General features: G+C 49.5%; 1 protein-coding gene across 8 annotated transcripts in view; it reads left to right on the top strand.

The window, feature by feature from the left end:
- Positions 1-22,470, top strand: part of LOC139051806 (uncharacterized) — a 280,388-nt gene that overhangs the window by 23,626 nt on the left and 234,292 nt on the right. For 5 of the 8 annotated variants that reach the window (XR_011509555.1, XR_011509558.1, XR_011509559.1 and 2 more), the window contains 4 exons: positions 142-285; positions 3,970-4,036; positions 19,436-19,735; positions 21,662-21,805. Coding sequence is in view for 1 of the 8 variants with exons in the window: in XM_070528822.1 (XP_070384923.1) it covers positions 22,338-22,373 (36 nt within the window). In the remaining 7 variants the exon portion in view is untranslated. Of the gene's footprint in view, positions 1-141; positions 286-3,969; positions 4,037-19,377; positions 19,736-21,661; positions 21,806-22,148; positions 22,374-22,470 lie in introns of those variants that run through there. The other 3 variants (XR_011509556.1, XR_011509557.1, XM_070528822.1) reach the window with 3 other exon arrangements.

Genomic DNA, 22,470 nt, shown 5'->3' with positions numbered 1-22,470 from the left:
TGTTGCGCGCACATCCTGACGTTCCTATCGAGCAGCTTATGCGCGTTCGAAGGCTGAACGCGCTGCTCCGACTGCGCTGCCTATTTGATTGATTGATTGATTGATTGATTGATTGATTGACACAACTTTATTCCTCAAAAGGGTGAAGATTCTCGGAGTTCTCCTGGTTGGCACCCCTGGTCCGCGGCGCCAGCGTCTTCTCCTGCCCGGCAAGCTCGCTCGCTCCCTCGACCAGTTTGAGGTGATCGTCGATTTGGAGTTGGACAGCGGAAGCAGAGCAGGACGGTGCGTCTACTCGATTTCGTTGTTTTTACAGCCAAGCTCACCGCGCATAGCTCACGTGTCAATAGATTCTGCCTTCGGGACGCGCTCGAGCCATCGATGTACCATCATAGCACGGAGGATAATGCGTCAGGAGCATCCGTACAATTACTATCGCGATAGTATAGCGTAGGCACGAGCAATATGACTATTAAAAAATAACGATGCTCACGGCGTCTATATTTGCAATGGCAGCGCTGAAAAGCAAGCAACGGTACAGCAAGATCTGCTGCGTCTGATACGGGGGTCACAGAGCTAGCGCGCCTTTGATTGCGATCGAGCCCGATCCGGATCGACTTTCTCGGTCGCGATCGGCTTCTTCGCGCAAGCGGCGACAGGGAGCCAAACGTGGTCGAGTATTTCGATCCGGATCGGGCTTGATCGTGATCGAAAGTGGTCGTCTGACACACGTATTATAACAAGTGTTTCTGACGTCTGCGTCCGTGGTCCCGCAAGCCAACGCCATTTGGGCTAGCAATGTACCCGAGGGTGCTCGATGGGCGTCTACTTTCCACTTCGCTTGTTTTCTCAGGTCGGTGTTTCGTATAACTTTGTACGGGCGTGTTCGTTTTGCCTTATTCTCGCTTCGAGGCTGAATTTGTCGGTAATCGTTTTTGCATGGTTGGCGTTAAACAGGTGTAGGAAACTGCAAGCTTTCCAGGGCTAGTTCAGGGCTAGGTAATACAGAGACGACCACCACGCTCCCGAGGCACTCTCGTCGAGGCGGTGATTTCCTTGCACGTCTGAAGCAGCACGCAAGCGCCCCGAACACGGAGGCATAGCGCATGCGATAGACTGAATGATTACACGGACGGAATGGGCGCCCCGTTCATCGACCATAGAAGTGTTTGCTGCCGTTGTTCCTCGCAATACGCTGCCAGCTGTTGCCTCGGCCATGGCGGTGGACTTGGCAGCCGCCTGTTAGGAAGGTGTGAGAACGGGCTAGATGGTATTCCGCTGTATTACGAGCGCGATAGTAGACAGGGAACGCGAAAAGAAGCGACAAGCGCTGGCTTTCAACAGGGGTTTATTACAAAGAAGCATGAATATATAACCTGGCGCACGTGATCGCAGCCGCACGTCATAGTGCAAGTTAACAAGGGCACCATAAATCAACGAGAGTCTTGGAGTGCGCTCTTGTTGGTTTATGGTGGTCTTGTTAGCCTGAGCAATTATATATGCCTGTGATCACGAGTGTGACGTTATATGCTCATGCTTCTTTGAAATAAACGCCAGTTGGAAGTCAGTGCTTATCGTTGTCGCTTCTTGTCGTCTTCCGTGTCAACCAGGGAATATCAGCCTGCTAGGAAACAAGTTGCCGCAATGGAGACCTCTGGGCGCGGTTTCGCACAGCTGAGATGGTGGAGCCCTAGAATTTGCTATGAACATTACTACAGGAAATTCTGGTGCTTCGTTGCTATGTGAGTGATAACGGCGAGCAGCGTACAAGGCGTTGACTTGAACCCGATTAAAGAGAAAACGAGTCGAGTATGACTGTCGCGCACAAATATTTGGCTGCCGGGCTCATGTGTACATTAGCTGGTCGGACAGAAGTAACACCTTCTGGGACCATTCTAATTGGTTCTCGGATGCCCATTTTCCGTGACGAACAGTGATAGTGTGAGCTCACAAAACTTTCTCACAGAAAGCGTATGCGACAACACATAAGCTGGCCTCCGCGGCCGCAATGCGAACACACCCGTGTATTTGGATTCAGGTGCACGTTAAAGAACTCCGTTTGCTGCAAATTTCCGCATTCCCCTACTGCGCGCATTTCATAATGCGATCGTGTTTTATGGCACGTAAAACCCCATAATTGGTTAATAAAACATAAGTTCGCGAGTATAACAGGGAACATATTATGACGACGAGTGTCTCCCTATTGGTCGTGCACCTGACGTGCGAAAAAATGGTCATGCGCCCGACGATTTGCCCGCAGTAAACGAAGGAATGCGCACACGGGTGTTTCACAAAGCCTCACTGAGCTTTTTCATTCCAACTGGGAAGCATTACTACTGAAAAGAAAGCCTGCATTTTCTTCGTAATGTCGTGTAACTGCAGTTTGGATTTCTCTGTTTAAGTAGAACACGTAACGTGCACCGACTTCAACGCGCATATAATGCATCATTCTCACGCTGTCAAATGCAGACAGTTACCAGTAGTTTGCACACTAATTCTTTAAGCTGATAAGCACCAAGGTCGTCAATGACGGACGTATAAACAACGTACAAGATTTACGCGTAATCGAAAAAAAAAAGATACACGGATCAGTTGAGAGCAAGAACACGCTTGAAGTGCCTCACACAGGTTAAAAATTCTCCCCCCGCTTTTTTTTTTATTCAAGGCCTCGTTCTCCTTTGCGGCATCACCAGTCACCCGCAGAGCCATCATTTCAGCGAAGGAAGCCGTGTCGGTCGATGAGCCACCAGGAACTCTGAATACTCGTGACTTCACAGGGCCGATGTGTGCCCATTCAAATGATGCATGCTCACATTAAGAAAGTCGGTTGCACGTCGGCCTTGCATTCCTCATCGCGAACAACATCGTAAGCTCATCGTGCGTTGAATTTCATGCGACAAGCTGCAGTTTTGAATTACACGTGTCCCATTTTTGTTCAACGCTCACGCGATGCTGCAGTATATACGGTAACCGATGAAAGTATACGATTGTCGGTATACCGTACAGTCTTTGTAGTCTGGTTAGGTTATAGCGAAATAAATAGGCGACGTTTTTTTCTCGCTAAAATGTCCGAGAAACCGGGGCCTCATTCCGGTCTTCTCTTGGCTAATGAGCTTTTTTCGCATCCGTTCCAATCACAAACATCTCGCCTGCAGGATGCCACTTCACCCAGGCTATATACAGCGGTTGTTCTTTTATAGGTGAGGAGTAAAACGCCGTAAACGATTTACTCTTCAGGGCACCCTTACACCCACCAGGGTAAAAAGCCGTGGTTTATAAACGGAAATCACCCTTAATGATATAAAATTCACTACCGATCAATTTACACATAACAAATTTATTTGCAGACTTACACCCTTTAAACGCAAAAGCAGTAAAGAGTGGTAATCGTACTTCATATCTTTACACCCCTAATGAACAAAAGGTGTCAGTTATAAGCAAAAAGCCGCCTGACGGCGTGAATTGGTTTACAGTGTAGCTTTGGCCTCTTACTGGTGTACGCCCTCTTTGTATGTACCTTCCACGTGCGGAGTATGACCTTGGATTGAACTTGTCAGTAATGCAGTTCAATTAAGTTTCGCCAGTGTTCGTTCACCAAAACGCAGAGAATATTTAATGCCAGGCATACTTTCATTTTCGGTTGCACTAGAAGAACCCCCGGTGCCAAGTGTACCGCAAGTACAAGAACTCAGCTCCAACAATATGGATTGCGCGTAGATTTATGTAAACATTTGGTTTCAAACATTCATGTTGCTTTTTTTTTCTTTTAACTTATTATTTGTCGTAATTCCCTTGTACTGCAACGATCAATCTCACGTACCCATTATTAAATTTATTATAACAACATTCCTTACTTGGGTATACAATGCTGAAGTTAGACGAGCTATATAATTAAAATGATTATCTATTCAAAAAGTCTGGTCGCGCTGCTTTGCAACGAGTACACAGGAATCGTCTCGGCCTTTGCAGGCAGTACGCGCCGTTCTCGATGTGACCAGCGTTCCCTTCTGGGCTGCCGTTGACCATTCATTACACGGTAAGTTTTTAATTTGTGCGCGTTGTTTAACGCCTTTAGTGGCAAATCAGTGTTGCAGACTCAGTTAACAAGATCTTCAAAAACAAGACGAATGTAAATATTAGCGCACTAAAATTTCCCTTTATACAGCGACAGAGAGAGAAAGAGAGAGAGGGGGAACACACGCTTTAGTGATATGCTGGAGTACATATCGTTACCCTAACACGGCATTCGTGCTAGACGACCTACGTTTAATGACATTCAAAAATGATTTAGCACCGGCACGTATACGTCTTTCCGTAAAAGACACCTACCTCCGCGTCTTCGAGGAACCGTCATAAGTACTATCTTAAAAAAAGACAATATATTCGAGGTGGCAGCATCAAATAAGTCTGCAACAGGGCAGGTTACTTTGTGGTCTAAACTAGCACTAGATACAGAGTAGAGGTCTTGCGGAGGGCCGCTGGACATATAATGGGCGTGGTTAACGACATTTAACCACTCTGTTGAAGGCCCGTAGACGTGTCTAGTGTGTGAAACCGTAAACATAGTTGCGCTTAGTCTAAAGGAAGAATACATGCTTAAGAAAGTAACGTTTGCGAGTCATGAAACTGAGTGGAACTGTCATAGTTCGTCTGCAATGACGCGGACTGGGAAGCACTACAATACAAATTCAAAAAGTCTGGGAAATCCTTTCTTCTTTCTAGTCGATATGTATTTAAGTATGTATTTAAAGTCAGAATAGGTTGCACAGGTGAACATCAACCATGTACGTAAGGCTGTACTGGTTTAGGTATTAGCTTGCGTAGGCAAATTTCGGCTAGCTGTGCTTGTCCTGAAGGTGAGGTCACATAAGCTTAGCTGCGTTTATCTGACTAACGTACGCATTAGGTTATGTGTAGGTTCTTGAAGTTAACTAATTGATTGACACCTACTGCCCGCTTGAGTTTGATTTTACGGCTGACAGCGCCATTCATTCTGTTCTGAATGGCTATTATCACAGCTAGAAGTAGCAGCACTCTACTGTGGCTTCCACGACCGCTTTTGATGAACCCTTCACGACAAAGAATTCGCACAAGAAACACTGAAATTGAAAACGGGCCGCCATCTTGCTTAGCGCCTGCCACACTCTTCTAGCAGTAGCAAGGTCCAGTATAGTTCTTAAACTCGCCTCGCAAGCTTTGCCATATTAGTTTTAATAGTCCCCTATAAGGAGAGATGCTTTGAGGGATATTCTAGTGCGGCTCGCCGCAGAAAAACCATGATCGTTTGAAGCCCTGGTCGTCCCGTTGATTAGTCCTTTGCTTTAAGTAAACAGCGTAAAATAACGTGAAGGCTTCAATAGAACGCGTCAATACCATAATTAGATATTTAAGAGAAAGCTTTAGCTCGGGCCCAACTCCGACGCGGCCTATTAAAATACATCTAAAATGCAAAAACGTCTTTTTGAATTACCCCTGGACCAATTTTAATGAAATTTCGTGCATCTGAGAGGCAAAGTTAAATTCTAGTGACTTTTGGAAGCGGAAGTTCGATTTAGGTCCAGGGTTTGGTTAAACGGATTGTCAAAAATTTGGTAAATATTGGTATACAATATATTGGACAAATTTGGTATATATCTTACGTGAATTTGTTACGTTCTTTCCAGTGGTTCTGCAAAAGCTGTATTTCTCTACTACTAAATTTTTAGAGATTCATGTATAGCATATCAATTTTGTCAGCTTTAAATGTAATATTAGATGCAATTCACTGAATTGTATTATCGTTTTTGGTTTCTGAGTTACAGTTGTAAACTTGATAGTTTCTTTTTTTTATTTTCGATTTTTGAGAATTTTTAATAAAAAATTAGGGACCCAAATGAAAGATTCGAAACCAACAGTGACTAGATTTTACGTTTTTCTTTTAAGGACAACAAACTTCGTCAAATTTTGCGCAGTGGTTGCCGAGAAAAACGAATTATCCTTTTACATGTATTTAGATAGGAGCACCCGAGCTAAAGCTTCCTCTTAAGGGCACATTTCTTTACAAGTCAATTTGGTACAATCCATAGGCATGCCACGAAAGTGACGAACATAAACGTTTAACTACCATGAATAGTGACTAAGAACAGAATCTGAATACACTTCGAAAAAGTACAACCTGCTCTTGGCATTCGGATGTAACATCGTGTGTCGAGGCTGGGCCGTATTGTCTTCTGGACTTCAAAACCCCCGGTATTCATGATAGACCTTGCTGGTGCATTTTTTGGGGCATTGACGACGAACCCGTCGAGGTAAAATTAATGTCAATTTGATACGACTAAACCACTTTCATGCGACTTTTGACATCTGATTTCATGTTCGGGGAGAACACTGAATGCATTCGTTTCAGAGTCCACATGTACCGAGGAAGATAACACAAACATATGCGCAACGACGCCGCTTGGTAACTGTCCATAGTGATTTGCTTCAAAACGACGAATCCAGTTTGCGCTTTAGCCACTACAAACAACTCGCCGTGCACTTCCCAATAGCGCAAAATAAGCTAAACTTTCTTTTAGCAGTGAGCTGCGTGAGAGGCCGGGCCATTTCGCTAACTTAAACAAGTGTGCTCATCCTAACGCGGTAAGGTACAGGGAAAGGCTTGCAAAGCCCACATCATGAAATAAGATATTTAGCCGATCCCATTATGGACAAGAATCAGAAAATGAATCAGAATGGCTTGGCAAGGCCACAGTGAAAAGCAAAACGCAGTATAATAACCAACAATTTATTCAGTAAAATCCATATAACCGTCCCACATACACATGGCGGGTGCACATAGTAGCAAGGCTCTTTATCTCTCGTCATTTGCATGAAAAGGGTACAAAGAAATAACCGTAGAAGGGCCTGCAAGTGTGCGTTGTACTAGTGTGTAGGGTGTTCGTCCTGCGCTAGCGTGTTATTGATGTGCGCTTAACGGTAGTGACATGTTTTCATTGTGGGCTTTGTACACGTGCACTGTGAGCTTCAGCCCTAAACATAGCTGTATTCAGAAACCAGGTCAAGAAACCCTGAGAACCGTTGGACGTATTTCCGGACCAGAATGGAGAGCCGGGGTTTTTCAGCCTCGTAGAATGTGCCCGTACTTTGTAATTTTGCCCAACTAAACGTTTTCCACACTTTCCGCCCGCTTCCTCCGCTCACACATGGGGCAGTCGACATCAGCAACCTGCCACATCCACTTCGCCCACCAAGTAAGTCGTCATGCCCTCGACTGAGCGCTGTTGAACGCCAAACCAGTCCTAAGCCTACCCAGCACGGCGTGTCAACAACGATGTCCTTCATCAACAAGCATGTTGCCACCGCAGAAGACCTCGCCACCTTGAATGCTCAGTTATTAAAACTGAGCTGCAACACTGAAGCCTCACAACAACCGGCAACAAGGAGGAAGAATTCGACCGGCTTTTGGTTGATACCGAAAAAGACCCACCGCCAAACCACGAACCCGCGCCAGGCGTGCCTGCAATTTCAACGTCGTTCCCGATCATGCCAGAGCCTACGATGTCATTCCCAGCCATGCTACACTTCATGTCAGATCCAGCAGAGAACATGCAGTGCATGGCAGCTTTTCTTCACCAGAATATGGCCATTATGATAACCACGATAACAAGTCACGTGAACCCAGTGCACGTCACAACGCCACCAGACCTCTGAGCTTCGCTGCCTACCTTCAACGGAAGTAGCACCCCTCCTTTGAAGCACTGGATAGGAGAGCACGAGCGCATTCAACAACTTGCACGATGGGAAGACCCAACTCTCCTCGCCATCGCGCAAAGAAAGCTACGTGTAGTCGCAGCAGTCTGGCATGCTTCAACAGGGTGACAGCTTACCACATGGACTATCTGGAAGGCCGGACTGCAAGAACAATTGGCGAGCAACTTTCGATCATACAGTGGCAACAGAAGGTCACAGGCCTCACACAAAAAGCTGGAGAGAGCCTGCAGCAGGACACCTTTGCAAAGCTCAAGATCATGCCACGCTGTCTGGCTTCCATTACTGACAAGGAACGCATCGAATACCTCGTTCAAGGCATTAGTGACGATCAGGTAGCCACATTTATCGCTGTTCAGCGACCCCGTACCGAGGACGACTTCCTCGGCATTGTATCCAAAGTGGATAGAGCATTGGACCACGCCGGTCTGATCCGACCTCCGCAGTCAACAGAGCAATTTGCAAGACAGCCGGGACGCCCACAGCTCCAGAGTGCTACTGCCAGAACTGACAGTACTGTGAACTCCTCACAGACTGCTCGACCATCTACGTTCCAGTACACCGCACGCATGACGCAGCCTCTTCGTATTAACAGCCTACCACCTACGGATCAAGAGTCGAGGTATGAAGGAATTTCAGCTAAGTATGGTGCCCTAGCATACAGAAGAGCACAAGACTTGAAAGATGTGGTGTGCTACAACTGTCAAGAGAAGGGTCACCTTGAAAGTAAATGTGCAACACCAAAGCAACCATTTCGTGACTTCAAGCCGACAGTTCCCAAAGCACTAACAGCATGTGTTGGGCGTGTCGATAACACTTTGTATGGATCCAAGTTCAGATGTGCCGTCACTACCACTCAAGTCAAAGGTCTGGGAGATACCAGTGCTTTCCCAGACAAGGTCTCAAAGGTCACCATTCTTGCAGCAAGCTTAGCATCAAACCTCAGGGTTGAATTGTGGACCAATCGACCTTTGCTTGTCGGCGGAAGCTCCGTCATGCCGGAAGGATCTGTCTTTTGGGAATCACCATTGGACCTCTGTATGCAGTTGTCGAAGCAGCCATCCTTGAACGGAACGTCCTTCCCCGCATTCTAGGAGAGGCTTGGTCTTACGCAGCTCAAGCTGAACTCCACTTCAAACCTATGAAGGTGCCTGTGATCTACAAGCCATCTACAAACGTTGTTGCGCAGTGCAAAGAGGAACTATTGCCAAGAATGTCAAATTCAGTAATTTTGACTTCTGCATTGTCACGTTTTGATCCCTCGAAGCCCACGGCAGAGCCGCTTCATTTCGAGTATGAACCGGACGAAAATGAGTCCTTGTGGAGCCAGCTGAATAAGGCGGCCCTAGTTCAACTGAAAACGTGCCGCACAAGCCCACTGCAGACAACATCCTCCAGCCTGTCGCCTTCAGACCCACTTGATAACGTCCCTGACGATCCCCTGACTGACATGTGCCTCGGAGCTCAGCTGAATCCCGAAGAACAGGCAGCTGTGAAGTGCATTGTTCAACGTCATGCTGGTGCGTTGAGCACCAGCCCCGAAGACATCGGTCTCTATGAAGGCATCGAACACGAGAATAAGCTGGTGCCTGACGCCGAGCCCTCTAGTCGACAGACGTACCGTTACACCGCCAGTGGTAGACATTTTCTCGAGCGTCAGACAGCGACTCTGCTTGAGGGTGAGAACATCCGAACATCCCATGGCCCATGGGGCTTCCTAGCAGTGGTAGTCACGCAAAACGACAACAAAAGGCTGTGCGTGAATTACATACCTCTTAACCTAATGACAGTGAATGTCCTGCAACCACTTCCCCGGGCTGATGATATATTTGATGGCCTTGCTGGAAACTCTCTTTTTCGGTCTTGGCTTTGTGCTATGCATACTGGCAAATCAGAGTGAAAGAGGAAGACCAAGAGAAAACCACATTCATGACGCACCAGGGTACTTTCAAATGGATGCGAATGCGTTTCGAGTTGGATAACGCACCACCCACCTTTCAAGAGGCGATGCACAAAATATTGACACGTATACTTATCTTTATCGGGCAACCACGTTTCGCAGCCTAACAAAAGTAATCGCACAGCGTGGGACGCGCCTGTATGTATCGAAGTTTCTGGAACGTTATCGATGCTTCTATCTGCTGTCTGTTGTCGCTGAACGTTATGTTATCTGATTGCATCACTTGACGCGAATGCTGTAGAACTTTGTGGAAGGCATGCGGATCCGAACGATTAGTCTGGAACATTCGATTACTGCTATAAAAGCCGACGCGCTTGACCCGCTGATCAGATTTTCGACGATCGCCGAGCGTGTTCGCCGCCATTGTTGCGCTTTAAGTGTAGCCTGTTTTGTGGGCACAGGTTCCCCCAATAAAAGCTAGTTTTGTCTTTCACAGTACTGCTACTGTGTTCTTTAACGTCACTACTACGTGACATCTGGTGGAGGTGCTAGTGCGTTCATGTACCGAACGCCCCCGCAAAGTCGCGATCCAAGCCCAAAGCTCGAGGACAAAACTAACATCGCCGAAGACCAGCGTGCTAGCCGCAGACTGCAAAGACTGCCCCCAGAGCACGGACTTCTGCCTGAAACGACAAAGAAGATAGTGATCAAGACAACCCAAATGGCTGCCCCAGTGTCCCCTGTTATCCTACAGCAACCACGGGACCCACCAACTTTCCATGGAGCAGCAACTGAGGACCCGGAATACTGGCCGGAGACGTACGAGCGAATCGCGACTTTCAACAACTGGGACTCCGACGACAAGTTGCGGCACGTATACTTCGCCCTAGAAGACGCCGCCAGAACGTGGTTCGAGAACAGGGAGTCGACATTGACAACATGGGACCTGTTCCGTACCGGCTTCATGCGCACCTTTACAAGCGTTGTGCGCAAGGAAAGGGCCGAAGCCATGCTGGACGCCCGAGTGCAACTACCGAACGAGAACGTTGCCATCTTCAAGGAGGAAATGAAGCGTCTCTTCCGCCACGCCGACCCGGATATGCCCGAGGAGAAGAAAGTCCGCCTTCTCATGCGTGGTGTGAAGGAAGAACTTTTCGGCGCAATGGTACGAATCCCACCGAAGACCGTAGAAGAGTTCCTTCGCGAGGCAACCAGCATCGAGAAGACACTCGAGATGCGAAACCGGGAATTCGACCGCCGCACGAACGCGACAAACTACGCCGGACTTCAGTCACTGGCCACCGACGACCTGCGCGAGACTTTCCGAGCTGTCGTGCGGGAGGAGCTACAAAAGCTGTTCCCATCATCACAGCCTCAGGTGGCTTCGATTGCCGATGTCGTGCGTGAGGAACTCCAACAACTTGGAGTAGCCCCTGAATCGCCGCAGCCCGTGCCGCAAGCAATGACCTACGCCGCCGTCGCACGCCGTCAAGGCCCCCCTCCGCGACCGCGCCAGGGCCCTGTCACGCCGCAGTTTCGTCGTCCGCCGCCGCCGCCGCCGCCAGCACGACCACCCGTCGCCCAGCGGAGCTACCCGAGGAAGACCGACGTTTGGCGCGCTCCTGACCACCGCCCGCTCTGCTATCACTGCGGGGAAGCCGGCCATGTGTATCGCCGATGCCCATACCGGGAGATGGGACTGCGAGGTTTCGCCGTTAACGCGCCGCGGCCACAGATTGGCGAACGACCTCGCGATATCGCCGACTACCTCGCCGCCACTCAGTGGAGCCATCGACGAGCTTCCCGTTCGCCGTCACCAGGCCGCTACCTGTCGCCGCAGCGCCGACCATACACTGGCCCAGCCCGCGGCCGGTCCGTCAGCCCATATCCGGAAAACTAAAAGCAGCAACCGATGGAGGTGCGGTTGCTGTTCGTCGAACTGACGAAGATCCTCCGCCGCCGACGAAGACGATGAAGCAACCATCTCGACGACCTAATGACGACACGCCGCCGTCCCTACGAAGTCAGGAAGCCAAAACTACACCGACGAAAGACGACTTGACGACGCGACGTTCAAGCTTCAGTTTACGTGAGAAAATGTTCCAAAAGCCAGGGGAACTCATGCTTCAAAGTGTTGTTTACACTGGCTTTACTCAACAAAGTATAACAAAAACATAGACGTTTCGCCACCTATGCGGGTGGCATCGTCAGTACACAATGGCAACAAATGAGAAATACATCCTATTTATCTATGAAAGTGCCGTAAACATCCGGCAGGGGGCCACGGTTAGAGTTACATGAAGATTGATTACGACGGATGAACCATGATTCTACGAACTTTCTTGGGCCCCATCGGTGTTCCCGTGCTAGTGTGGTTACATTGTTAAAATCAAACATGTGTCCCTTTGATAAACAATGATCAACCAATTCTGTCTTGGCACGTGTAGCATGGGTGGCTTTCGTAGCATCTCTTAGATGTTCCTTGATACGGGTGCGACGTCGCCGCCCTGTCTCGCCAATGTAGCTGGCATCACAGTCCGAGCAGTTGACCTTGTAGACGACACCACTTTGTTCGTCCGGAGGTGTGCGGTCCTTTGGCTTCGGGAACACGTTTGCCAACGTGTACGAGGGTTTAAACACAGTTCGAACACCTAAAGGCCGTAAAGCCCTGCGCACTGCTTCTGATACACCGCGGACATACGGAATGCACACAAAGGAAGCTGGCCTTTCGGCCTTGCTCTCACGAGGTTTTTGCATGCGGCGCTGCGTATCATTGACAAAGTGCTCAGGGTAACTCCGCTTATGCAAAAGAGTGGCCACATTCGTTAATTCTTGCTCCCTCAAAGTTTGCGTTGACGAGAGCGCATCGCAACGAGACAGGGAGTGTGCTGAGTTTTGACTCTCACCACCCTATAGAACACAAACATGCCGTGGTACGCACTCTCCTGTCTCGTTGCGATGCGCTCTCGTCAACGCAAACTTTGAGGGAACAAGAATTAACGAATGTGGCCACTCTTTTGCATAAGCGGAGTTACCCTGAGCACTTTGTCAATGATACGCAGCGCCGCATGCAAAAACCTCGTGAGAGCAAGGCCGAAAGGCCAGCTTCCTTTGTGTGCATTCCGTATGTCCGCGGTGTATCAGAAGCAGTGCGCAGGGCTTTACGGCCTTTAGGTGTTCGAACTGTGTTTAAACCCTCGTACACGTTGGCAAACGTGTTCCCGAAGCCAAAGGACCGCACACCTCCGGACGAACAAAGTGGTGTCGTCTACAAGGTCAACTGCTCGGACTGTGATGCCAGCTACATTGGCGAGACAGGGCGGCGACGTCGCACCCGTATCAAGGAAAATCTAAGAGATGCTACGAAAGCCACCCATGCTACACGTGCCAAGACAGAATTGGTTGATCATTGTTTATCAAAGGGACACATGTTTGATTTTAACAATGTAACCACACTAGCACGGGAACACCGATGGGGCCCAAGAAAGTTCGTAGAATCATGGTTCATCCGTCGTAATCAATCTTCATGTAACTCTAACCGTGGCCCCCTGCCGGATGTTTACGGCACTTTCATAGATAAATAGGATGTATTTCTCATTTGTTGCCATTGTGTACTGACGATGCCACCCGCATAGGTGGCGAAACGTCTATGTTTTTGTTATACTTTGTTGAGTAAAGCCAGTGTAAACAACACTTTGAAGCTTCAGTTTAACACGACGCAGCCGTGATCCGACGCCAAGACCCAACTGCAACGCCAGACAAAGAACCACCGACCTCGACGTGCTTCTCGACGGACACGCGGTTACCGCCTTAGTGGACACAGGGGCTGATTACTCCGTCATGAGTGGACACATCGCCGCCCAGCTGAAGAAGGTTAAGACTGCATGGGAAGGCCCTCAAATTCGCACCGCAGGAGGACACCTCATCACGCCGACTGGAATTTGCACGGCGAGAATAACCATTCATGACCGAACTTACCCTGCCACTTTCGTTATCCTCCAACAGTGTTCACGAGACGTCATTCTCGGTATGGACTTCCTGAACCAACACGGCGCAATCATCGACCTTAAGTCACAGTCAATAACGCTGTCGGAAAATAAAGCGATACCGCCGGAGAGCCCTCGTAGTCACCATGCCTTGAGTGTGCTCGAAGATCAAGTGAGCATCCCGCCTCACTCCAGCATTGTTATTTTGGTCGGCACCGAAACACCCGCAGACATAGAAGGCGTCATCGAAGGCGACCAACGTCTTCTGCTCGACCGTGAAATTTGCGTCGCAAGAGGGATCGCTCGACTGCACGGAGGAAACACGAAAGTGTTGCTGACAAACTTCAGCAAGGAGTTCAAGCACATCAACAAGGGCACGACCATCGCATACATCGAGGAAATTGGGGAAACCAGCGATGCCTTTGTCCTCTCGGATTCTGTCGCATCTACCCCGACGACTGTAGTTCCCGAGCCAGACTTCGACATAAGTCCAAGTCTCCCCGTGATTAAGCAGAAACAGCTCAGAAGTCTGCTTCGACGATACAAAAGCTGCTTTTCGACGTCATCGAGGATGCGACAAACACCAGTCGCAAAGCATCGCATAATAACCGAAGAATGCGCTCGACCACTACGCCAGAGCCCTTACCGAGTTTCGACGCGGGAACGTGAAGCTATAAGAGAACAAGTCGACGAAATGCTGCGCGACGACATCATCCAGCCGTCGAAAAGCCCGTGGGCATCCCCTGTTGTCCTGGTAAAGAAAAAGGACGGAAGCCTACGTTTCTGTGTCGATTATCGTCGACAGAACAAGATCACGAAGAAGGATGTATACCCCCTCCCACGGATAGACGACGCATTGGATCGGCTCTGCAACGCTAAATACTTCTCCTCGATGGACCTCAAGTCTGGCTATTGGCAAATAGAAGTCGACGAAAGAGATCGCGAAAAGACCGCCTTCATCACCCCAGACGGCCTCTACGAGTTGAAGGTTATGCCATTTGGACTGTGCTCGGCACCTGCAACGTTCCAGCGCGTCATGGACACGGTTTTAGCAGGATTGAAGTGGCAGACCAGTCTCGTTTACTTGGATGACGTCGTTGTCTTCGCCGAAAATTTCAACGATCACCTTAGGCGGCTTGCAACAGTACTCGAGGCCATCAAGTCATCAGGGCTCACTCTGAAGCCAGAAAAGTGCCGCTTCGCCTACGATGAGCTTCTGTTCCTAGGCCACGTCATCAGCAAGTCTGGAGTCCGCCCCGACCTGCAGAAGACAGCTGCCATCGCAAAGTTCCCGCAGCCCACCGACAAGAAGGCAGTGCGTAGATTTTTTGGCATGTGTGCTTACTACAGGCGATTTGTCAAGGACTTTTAACGCATCGCTGAGCCGCTGACACAGCTACCTAAATGTGACATTGAGTTCAAGTGGGAAACGCCGCAGGCCGACGCATTTGAAGAACTCAAACGACGCATACAGACTCCGCCCATACTTGCGCACTTCGACGAGCACGCCGATACCGAAATTCACACTGACGCCAGTAGCCTAGGCCTCGGTGCCGTCCTAGTCCAGAGAAAAGATGGACATGAACACGTGATAGCTTACGCTAGCCGGTCGTTGTCAAAAGCGGAAGGCAATTATTCCACAACGGAAAAAGAATGCCTCGCCATCGTTTGGGCTACAGCAAAATTTCGCCCCTACCTATATGGCAGGCCATTCAGAGTGGTCAGCGACCATCACGCGTTGTGTTGGCTAGCTAACTTAAAGGACCCTTCAGGACGGCTGGCACGGTGGAGCCTCAGACTACAAGAATACCACATTACTGTGACATACAAGTCCGGACGAAAACACTCAGATGCCAATTGCCTATCACGCGCCCCCATTGACCCGCCGCCGCAAGATAACGAGGATGACGACGCCTTCCTTGGAATAATAAGCGCGGAAGACTTCGCTGATCAACAACGAGGGGACCCGGAGCTAAAATCCCTTGTCGAGTATTTGGAAGGGCACACCGACGTTGTCCCTAGGGCATTTAAGCGTGGACTATCTTCGTTCACGCTTCAAAACAACCTACTCGTGAAGAAAAACTTTTCACCAGTCCGCGCCAACTACCTTTTTGTTGTTCCGGCGGCGCTGCGTCCAGAAGTACTGCACGCCTTACACGACGATCCAACCGCTGGGCACCTCGGATTCTCCCGGACGCTGTCGAGAATACAGGAAAGGTATTACTGGCCGCGTCTGACCGCCGACGTCGCCCGTTACGTTAAGACATGCCGAGACTGTCAACGACGCAAGACACCACCGACAAGGCCAGCAGGGTTACTACAACCGATCGAACCTCCTCGTCGACCATTCGAGCAGATTGGGATGGATTTGTTGGGGCCGTTTCCGACGTCAACATCCGGGAATAAGTGGATCGTCGTGGCGACGGACTATCTCACCCGCTTCGCTGAAACAAAAGCTCTACCGAAAGGCAGCGCAGCCGAGGTGGCGAAATTTTTCGTCGAGAACATCCTGCTGCGACATGGCGCCCCAAAAGTCCTCATTACCGACAGAGGAACGGCTTTTACAGCAGAGCTCACCCAAGCCATTCTGCAATATAGCCAGACAAGCCACAGGAGGACGACTGCCTACCATCCGCAAACGAATGGTCTCACGGAGCGCCTGAATAAGACCCTCGCCGACATGCTAGCGATGTACGTCGACGTTGAGCACAAGACGTGGGACGCGGTCCTGCCGTATGTAACCTTCGCTTACAACACGGCGGTGCAAGAAACAACACATATCACACCGTTTAAGCTTGTTTACGGCAGGAACCCGACGACGACGCTCGACGCCATGCTGCCCCACGTCATTGACGAAGAGAATGTTGACGTCGCTAGCTATCTCCAGCGCGCCGAAGAAGCCCGACAGCTCGCCCGCCTGCGGATCAAGGACCAACAGAGGACCGATAGCCGATACTACAACCTCCGACGACGCTTCGTCGAGTACCAGCCCGGCGACCGTGTTTGGGTATGGACTCCGATACGCCGACGAGGACTCAGTGAGAAACTACTCCGACGCTATTTCGGACCCTACAAGGTCATCCGACGCATTGGCGCTCTGGACTATGAGGTCGTGCCAGACGGCATTTCGCATTCACAGCGGCGCCGCGCACGATCTGAAGTGGTCCGCGTGGTGCGCCTTAAACCCTTTTACGGACGCTGGCAAACTTCGCCATTTTTGTTCTTTTCTTTGCTACGAGTGCTTTTGTTCATTACCTTCGTTTCTTTGCAGCATCGGGTCGATGCTTTTTAAGAGGGGGATATTGACACGTATACTTATCTTTATCGGGCAACCACGTTTCGCAGCCTAACAAAAGTAATCGCACAGCGTGGGACGCGCCTGTATGTATCGAAGTTTCTGGAACGTTATCGATGCTTCTATCTGCTGTCTGTTGTCGCTGAACGTTATGTTATCTGATTGCATCACTTGACGCGAATGGTGTAGAACTTTGTGGAAGGCATGCGGGTCCGAACGATTAGTCTGGAACATTCGATGACTGCTCTATAAAAGCCGACACGCTTGACCCGCTGATCAGATTTTCGACGATCGCCGAGCGTGTTCGCCGCCATCGTTGCGCTTTAAGTGTAGCCTGTTTTGTGGGCACAGGTTCGCCCAATAAATCTAGTTTTGTCTTTCACAGTACTGCTACTGTGTTCTTTAAAGTCACTACCACGTGACAATATTTTCTGAGCTGAAGCCTCGACAGTCCACCTCAGGGGCCCTATAACGTAAAACTATTCGAATATGTTTTTATTCCACCATTCTGACGTCGAATTTGCGTAACCGCCGACGTAGGCATCTGGCAGTACCCCGTAGGGTTGTCTGAACAGACCAATCAAACGCTCAACTCATTCATAGGAGGTCACTTTTATTTGCTTGATAAACGAATAAGCCTTGATAAACGAATAAATAACGCTAAGGTTAAGCCCAAAGGATGCGAAGCATCAGCGTATCCTTAGCGTTTGGAGGCATCTTGACCGCATACACGCCCGGCGCAAAGACGCTGGCGCGGTTGCGGGCACAGAGACTGACGCGACGGCGTGCGCGCGCCGCTTCATCCCTGGCGTGACGTCACATATCACGTGATGCAGCGATGGTGGCGCCGCCGCCGCGTCGCGCGCGACGGCGCGAACCGAAGCGTGGAGGCCTCCGCCGGGCGACGTCCGACGGCGCTATATGAGGCCCCATCTGCAGCCGCTGTGACGTCATCACGTGACGTCACATCATGTGATCTCACTTCAGGGTCAATGGTGGCCACCGCCGGGAGGCGACCGACGGCGCGATATGAGGCCCCATCTGCAGCCGGTGTGACGTCATCACGTGACGTCACATCATGTGATCTCACTTCAGTGTCAATGGTGGCCACCGCCGGGAGGCGACCGACGGCGCGATATGAGGCCCCATCTGCAGCCTGTGTGACGTCATCACGTGACGTCATGTCGCGTGACCCCACTGGTCAATGGTGGCCACCGCCGGGCGTCGCGCGAAGGCCCGAAACCTACGTTAATATGCTTCGCATAATATTGCTTGGATACTGCGGACTCTTCCCCGATTAGCGAGGCTTAACATGTGTACCATCTAATCGTTTGGCGATCGAATCGAGTCATTCCGGCGGGCCATGGTCAAACCAGGGCCGAAACCCCGCTGGATCGTTGAAGATACAGACTAAACATGAAGGTGCCAACCGTCCTTGTGATCGCGGTCTTCAGCGCCCCCATTCCTGCGTCGGGTCTCATGACGAAGACAATAAAGTTAAGCCTCTAAATGCCGTCATAACGTGACATGTAAGTGTTTGACCCTTTAATGATGGCACATGTAAATGCCCCGAAAAAAAAAGACACGTGTAATTTTTATCTAAATGTACAAAGCACATGGAGAATAAGCGTAATCGCAAACAGAACAGAAAAATATCTTGAGAAATCTTTTACAGCAGTAGCGGGAAAAAAAACTAGACAGAAAATTGGAAAGCACCCCCGAACCGCGCCGGAATATTGACGTAAAAATAAAAGTTTCTTCATCTTTTCCCCATGCAACCACGAACCGCTCCTTTCCACAACTTTTATGGCTAGCACACAGGTAAATGATTAGACCGGATACGAGTTGTCATGAGGCAACGCAGGCGTCGTGCGCACCTACAATTATGCTGTAGTTTTTGAGCAGGCGTCAGTGAAAGGTTCAAGAACTTCGAGAAACAGCCAGCATTCGGCCTGACTTGGTGTCACGCGCATGGCTCATAGAGAGAGAGAGAACCCTTTAATGATAGGCAGAGATTTTAGTCGGCGTTAGACATCGCTGACATGTGTGGGGAAGAGAATTGGGGATAGAAAGAGAGAAGGAGAGAGGCGCAAAAAGAAAAAGGGATAAGTTTTTTTAAAAATTGGGTACTGAGTTTTTTTTTGTACTCATGGGCAACGGTGTCCATTGGTAAAGTAGTAGTAGTAGTATACAACTTTATTGAGGTCCTAAGGAGCTAAGCGGAGGCCTACAAGGTAGGTCCTTCAGTACATGCACCATCCTACAATGGCTCATACCTACAGTGGGGAACTGTTTCACTGAATGTGATAAAAACCACACACTGCTAGTACCAATGAAAGGAAGAAACAATAGAAGAAAATGAAGGAATTAAAATAAAGCAGTCGCATTGGGTAGTATAAGACAAAAGAATTTAGATATGACGTACCTCACTAAGGATGTATGGCATAAAGCTTTAATTTACAGAAGCGGCTGCTCCACGTCGTGGAAAAAAAAAAAACCACACTGCAGATTTGCTGGAAGGGAAGACGACGAAGAGGCGACGCAAAGCTCTCGTCTCGGCGCGCGCCCGTGAGCGCGAGCCGTGACCGCGAGCCGGGCTATCAACGTGGCGGTCGAACGATCTGGAAGGGCGCAGCTGTATGCAGAGCTGTCGTGACGTGGCTTCGGACCAGTCGTGTAGTGGCTGGAGCTGCGGGTCGGACGCCAGTTCTAGCGGGACCGGAGAGTGCTGCTCACGTCGCCCACCGATCACGGAGACGTCGCTGGGAAAACCAAGCCGATTCCGGATGCCAGACACGGTCGATTAAGGTAGGTGTCGCTTGCTACAGTATTTACGATGTCATCTTCTAAGCCTGCTGAGTGTTCACAACTAGGAAGGAAGCTCTCGTTCTTGCTTCGAACATCACTTAATGGTGCACACAGGGACAAGGGATCAAAAGAACGACGAAGAAAAGTGCTTGGCTTCGTCGTTCTCTTGGTCCCTTGTACCAGTATGCGCTGTAAGTGTTGTTTGAAACATTTGAATATCAACTAGCCCGCACCCAAACCTTGCTTTGTTCTTGCCCCTGTAGGAATATATAAAGCGACTATTTATTTAAACATGCTCTACTGCGATTCTGCTTTCTGAAACAGCTTTTGTATAGCGCTTACGGCTGGCCACGTAGTATGTCAGCGCATTAAATTATTTCCTAGGTGATTGCTAAGCCTACTCATTATTCGTCGGCTGCCTATTGAATTATTTTCCAGGGAACTGCTAAGCCTACTTGGTGTTCGCAAGTAGGACGAATTTTTGTTCTTTCAGTGGAGGACTGTTGACTATTAATTCAAACGTGCTCTGCAATTCGGCTTTGAGAAGCAGCTTTTGGGTAGGGCTTACGGATGGCCACGTCGTCCGTCAGCAAATTGAATTATTTCCTAGGCCATTGCTAAGCCTACTCCGCGTTCGATGGCTGCGTATTATGTTCCAGGACATTGCTAAGCCAGCTTAGTGCTCACAAGTAGGAAGATTGTTTTTGTTCTTTTCCTGTAGGACTAGTGACTATATTTATTTAAACATGTTGTGTGATTCGGCTTTCAGAAGCAGCTTTTCTATAGTGCTTGCTTGCTTATTAGCAGTTTACTGAAATATTTACCAGACCACCGCTAAGCCTACTTAGTATTAGTCGCAGGGAGGTTAGTGTTCGTCGATATGAACGCACATCGTTTACTTTTGTATTTTCTCTGCGTGTAATTCCCCCTCAGTTTAGTTTCTTCAGTAGAAAGACAGTTTTTTCCTATTATCCTCGAAGGATTCGTAACTATTACTTTAGACTAACTAGGCGGTTCGTCTTTCAAACGCAGCCTTGGACAGACAGTGTACTGAACGCGCACATTATGGAGCTTTAGAAATAGCGTAACCAGACACTTATGGTAACCAAATTTACAAACACTATTTTGATTTTCTCTGGCTTATTTAGGCTTCTATTACGACTTTCGTGCCTCCGAGCGATCGATAGCGTCCCATAACTGTTTTGATTTCAGAACTACTCATTAAACCACGGGCTCAGTGTGTCGGTTAAAGGAACGTCAACTGACTGTATTATTTTCCTTTTATTTGATACACTAAATGCAATGCATTACAACGAAGATAAGCAGTGGCAACATTTTTATTGACCACTGCCTGGCGTCAGCCCTGTCGTCTACGACTAGCAAGACGGTCACGGCGTCTTCCTCGCTCGTGGCACACGTGCTGCGTTTGCCTTGCGCGTTCCAGCGAGCCACTATATGCCGGCGTCTAAAAAAAAACAAAAAAAGAATCGTAAATAGGCAGTTTCGTCTGAAGCGCCACTTATCGAAAGCGATAGCAAGGTTGATAATTAGTGCTGCGATCGAGCTCCTCGGACGGCGTTCTAACAACGCGGGGGCTGCACGCTGGCCCAAATGCTACGCAAATGCTCCCGACTCGTGCAGCTGAAAGAGCGTCAGACGCCCAGGCAGCTCGCAAGGCTAAGCTGATCAAGGAACACCTGCGACGGCACTGCAGGTGTCGCATCTCGTTCACCCCCTTCCGCTCGCTGCGGTGTATCCACCACGGTGCATTACTGGCATGAGCGTTGTTGCGCGCACATCCTGACGTTCCTATCGAGCAGCTTATGCGCGTTCGAAGGCTGAACGCGCTGCTCCGACTGCGCTGCCTATTTGATTGATTGATTGATTGATTGATTGATTGATTGACACAACTTTATTCCTCAAAAGGGTGAAGATTCTCGGAGTTCTCCTGGTTGGCACCCCTGGTCCGCGGCGCCAGCGTCTTCTCCTGCCCGGCAAGCTCGCTCGCTCCCTCGACCAGTTTGAGGTGATCGTCGATTTGGAGTTGGACAGCGGAAGCAGAGCAGGACGGTGCGTCTACTCGATTTCGTTGTTTTTACAGCCAAGCTCACCGCGCATAGCTCACGTGTCAATAGATTCTGCCTTCGGGACGCGCTCGAGCCATCGATGTACCATCATAGCACGGAGGATAATGCGTCAGGAGCATCCGTACAATTACTATCGCGATAGTATAGCGTAGGCACGAGCAATATGACTATTAAAAAATAACGATGCTCACGGCGTCTATATTTGCAATGGCAGCGCTGAAAAGCAAGCAACGGTACAGCAAGATCTACTGCGTCTGATACGGGGGTCACAGAGCTAGCGCGCCTTTGATTGCGATCGAGCCCGATCCGGATCGACTTTCTCGGTCGCGATCGGCTTCTTCGCGCAAGCGGCGACAGGGAGCCAAACGTGGTCGAGTATTTCGATCCGGATCGGGCTTGATCGTGATCGAAAGTGGTCGTCTGACACACGTATTATAACAAGTGTTTCTGACGTCTGCGTCCGTGGTCCCGCAAGCCAACGCCATTTGGGCTAGCAATGTACCCGAGGGTGCTCGATGGGCGTCTACTTTCCACTTCGCTTGTTTTCTCAGGTCGGTGTTTCGTATAACTTTGTACGGGCGTGTTCGTTTTGCCTTATTCTCGCTTCGAGGCTGAATTTGTCGGTAATCGTTTTTGCATGGTTGGCGT

Source organism: Dermacentor albipictus, unplaced genomic scaffold, assembly GCF_038994185.2.
Source record: "Dermacentor albipictus isolate Rhodes 1998 colony unplaced genomic scaffold, USDA_Dalb.pri_finalv2 scaffold_14, whole genome shotgun sequence".
NCBI classification, from domain to species: domain Eukaryota; kingdom Metazoa; phylum Arthropoda; class Arachnida; order Ixodida; family Ixodidae; genus Dermacentor; species Dermacentor albipictus.
Note: the sequence above shows the minus strand (reverse complement) of the source record. Positions and strands in the feature narration are given on the sequence as shown.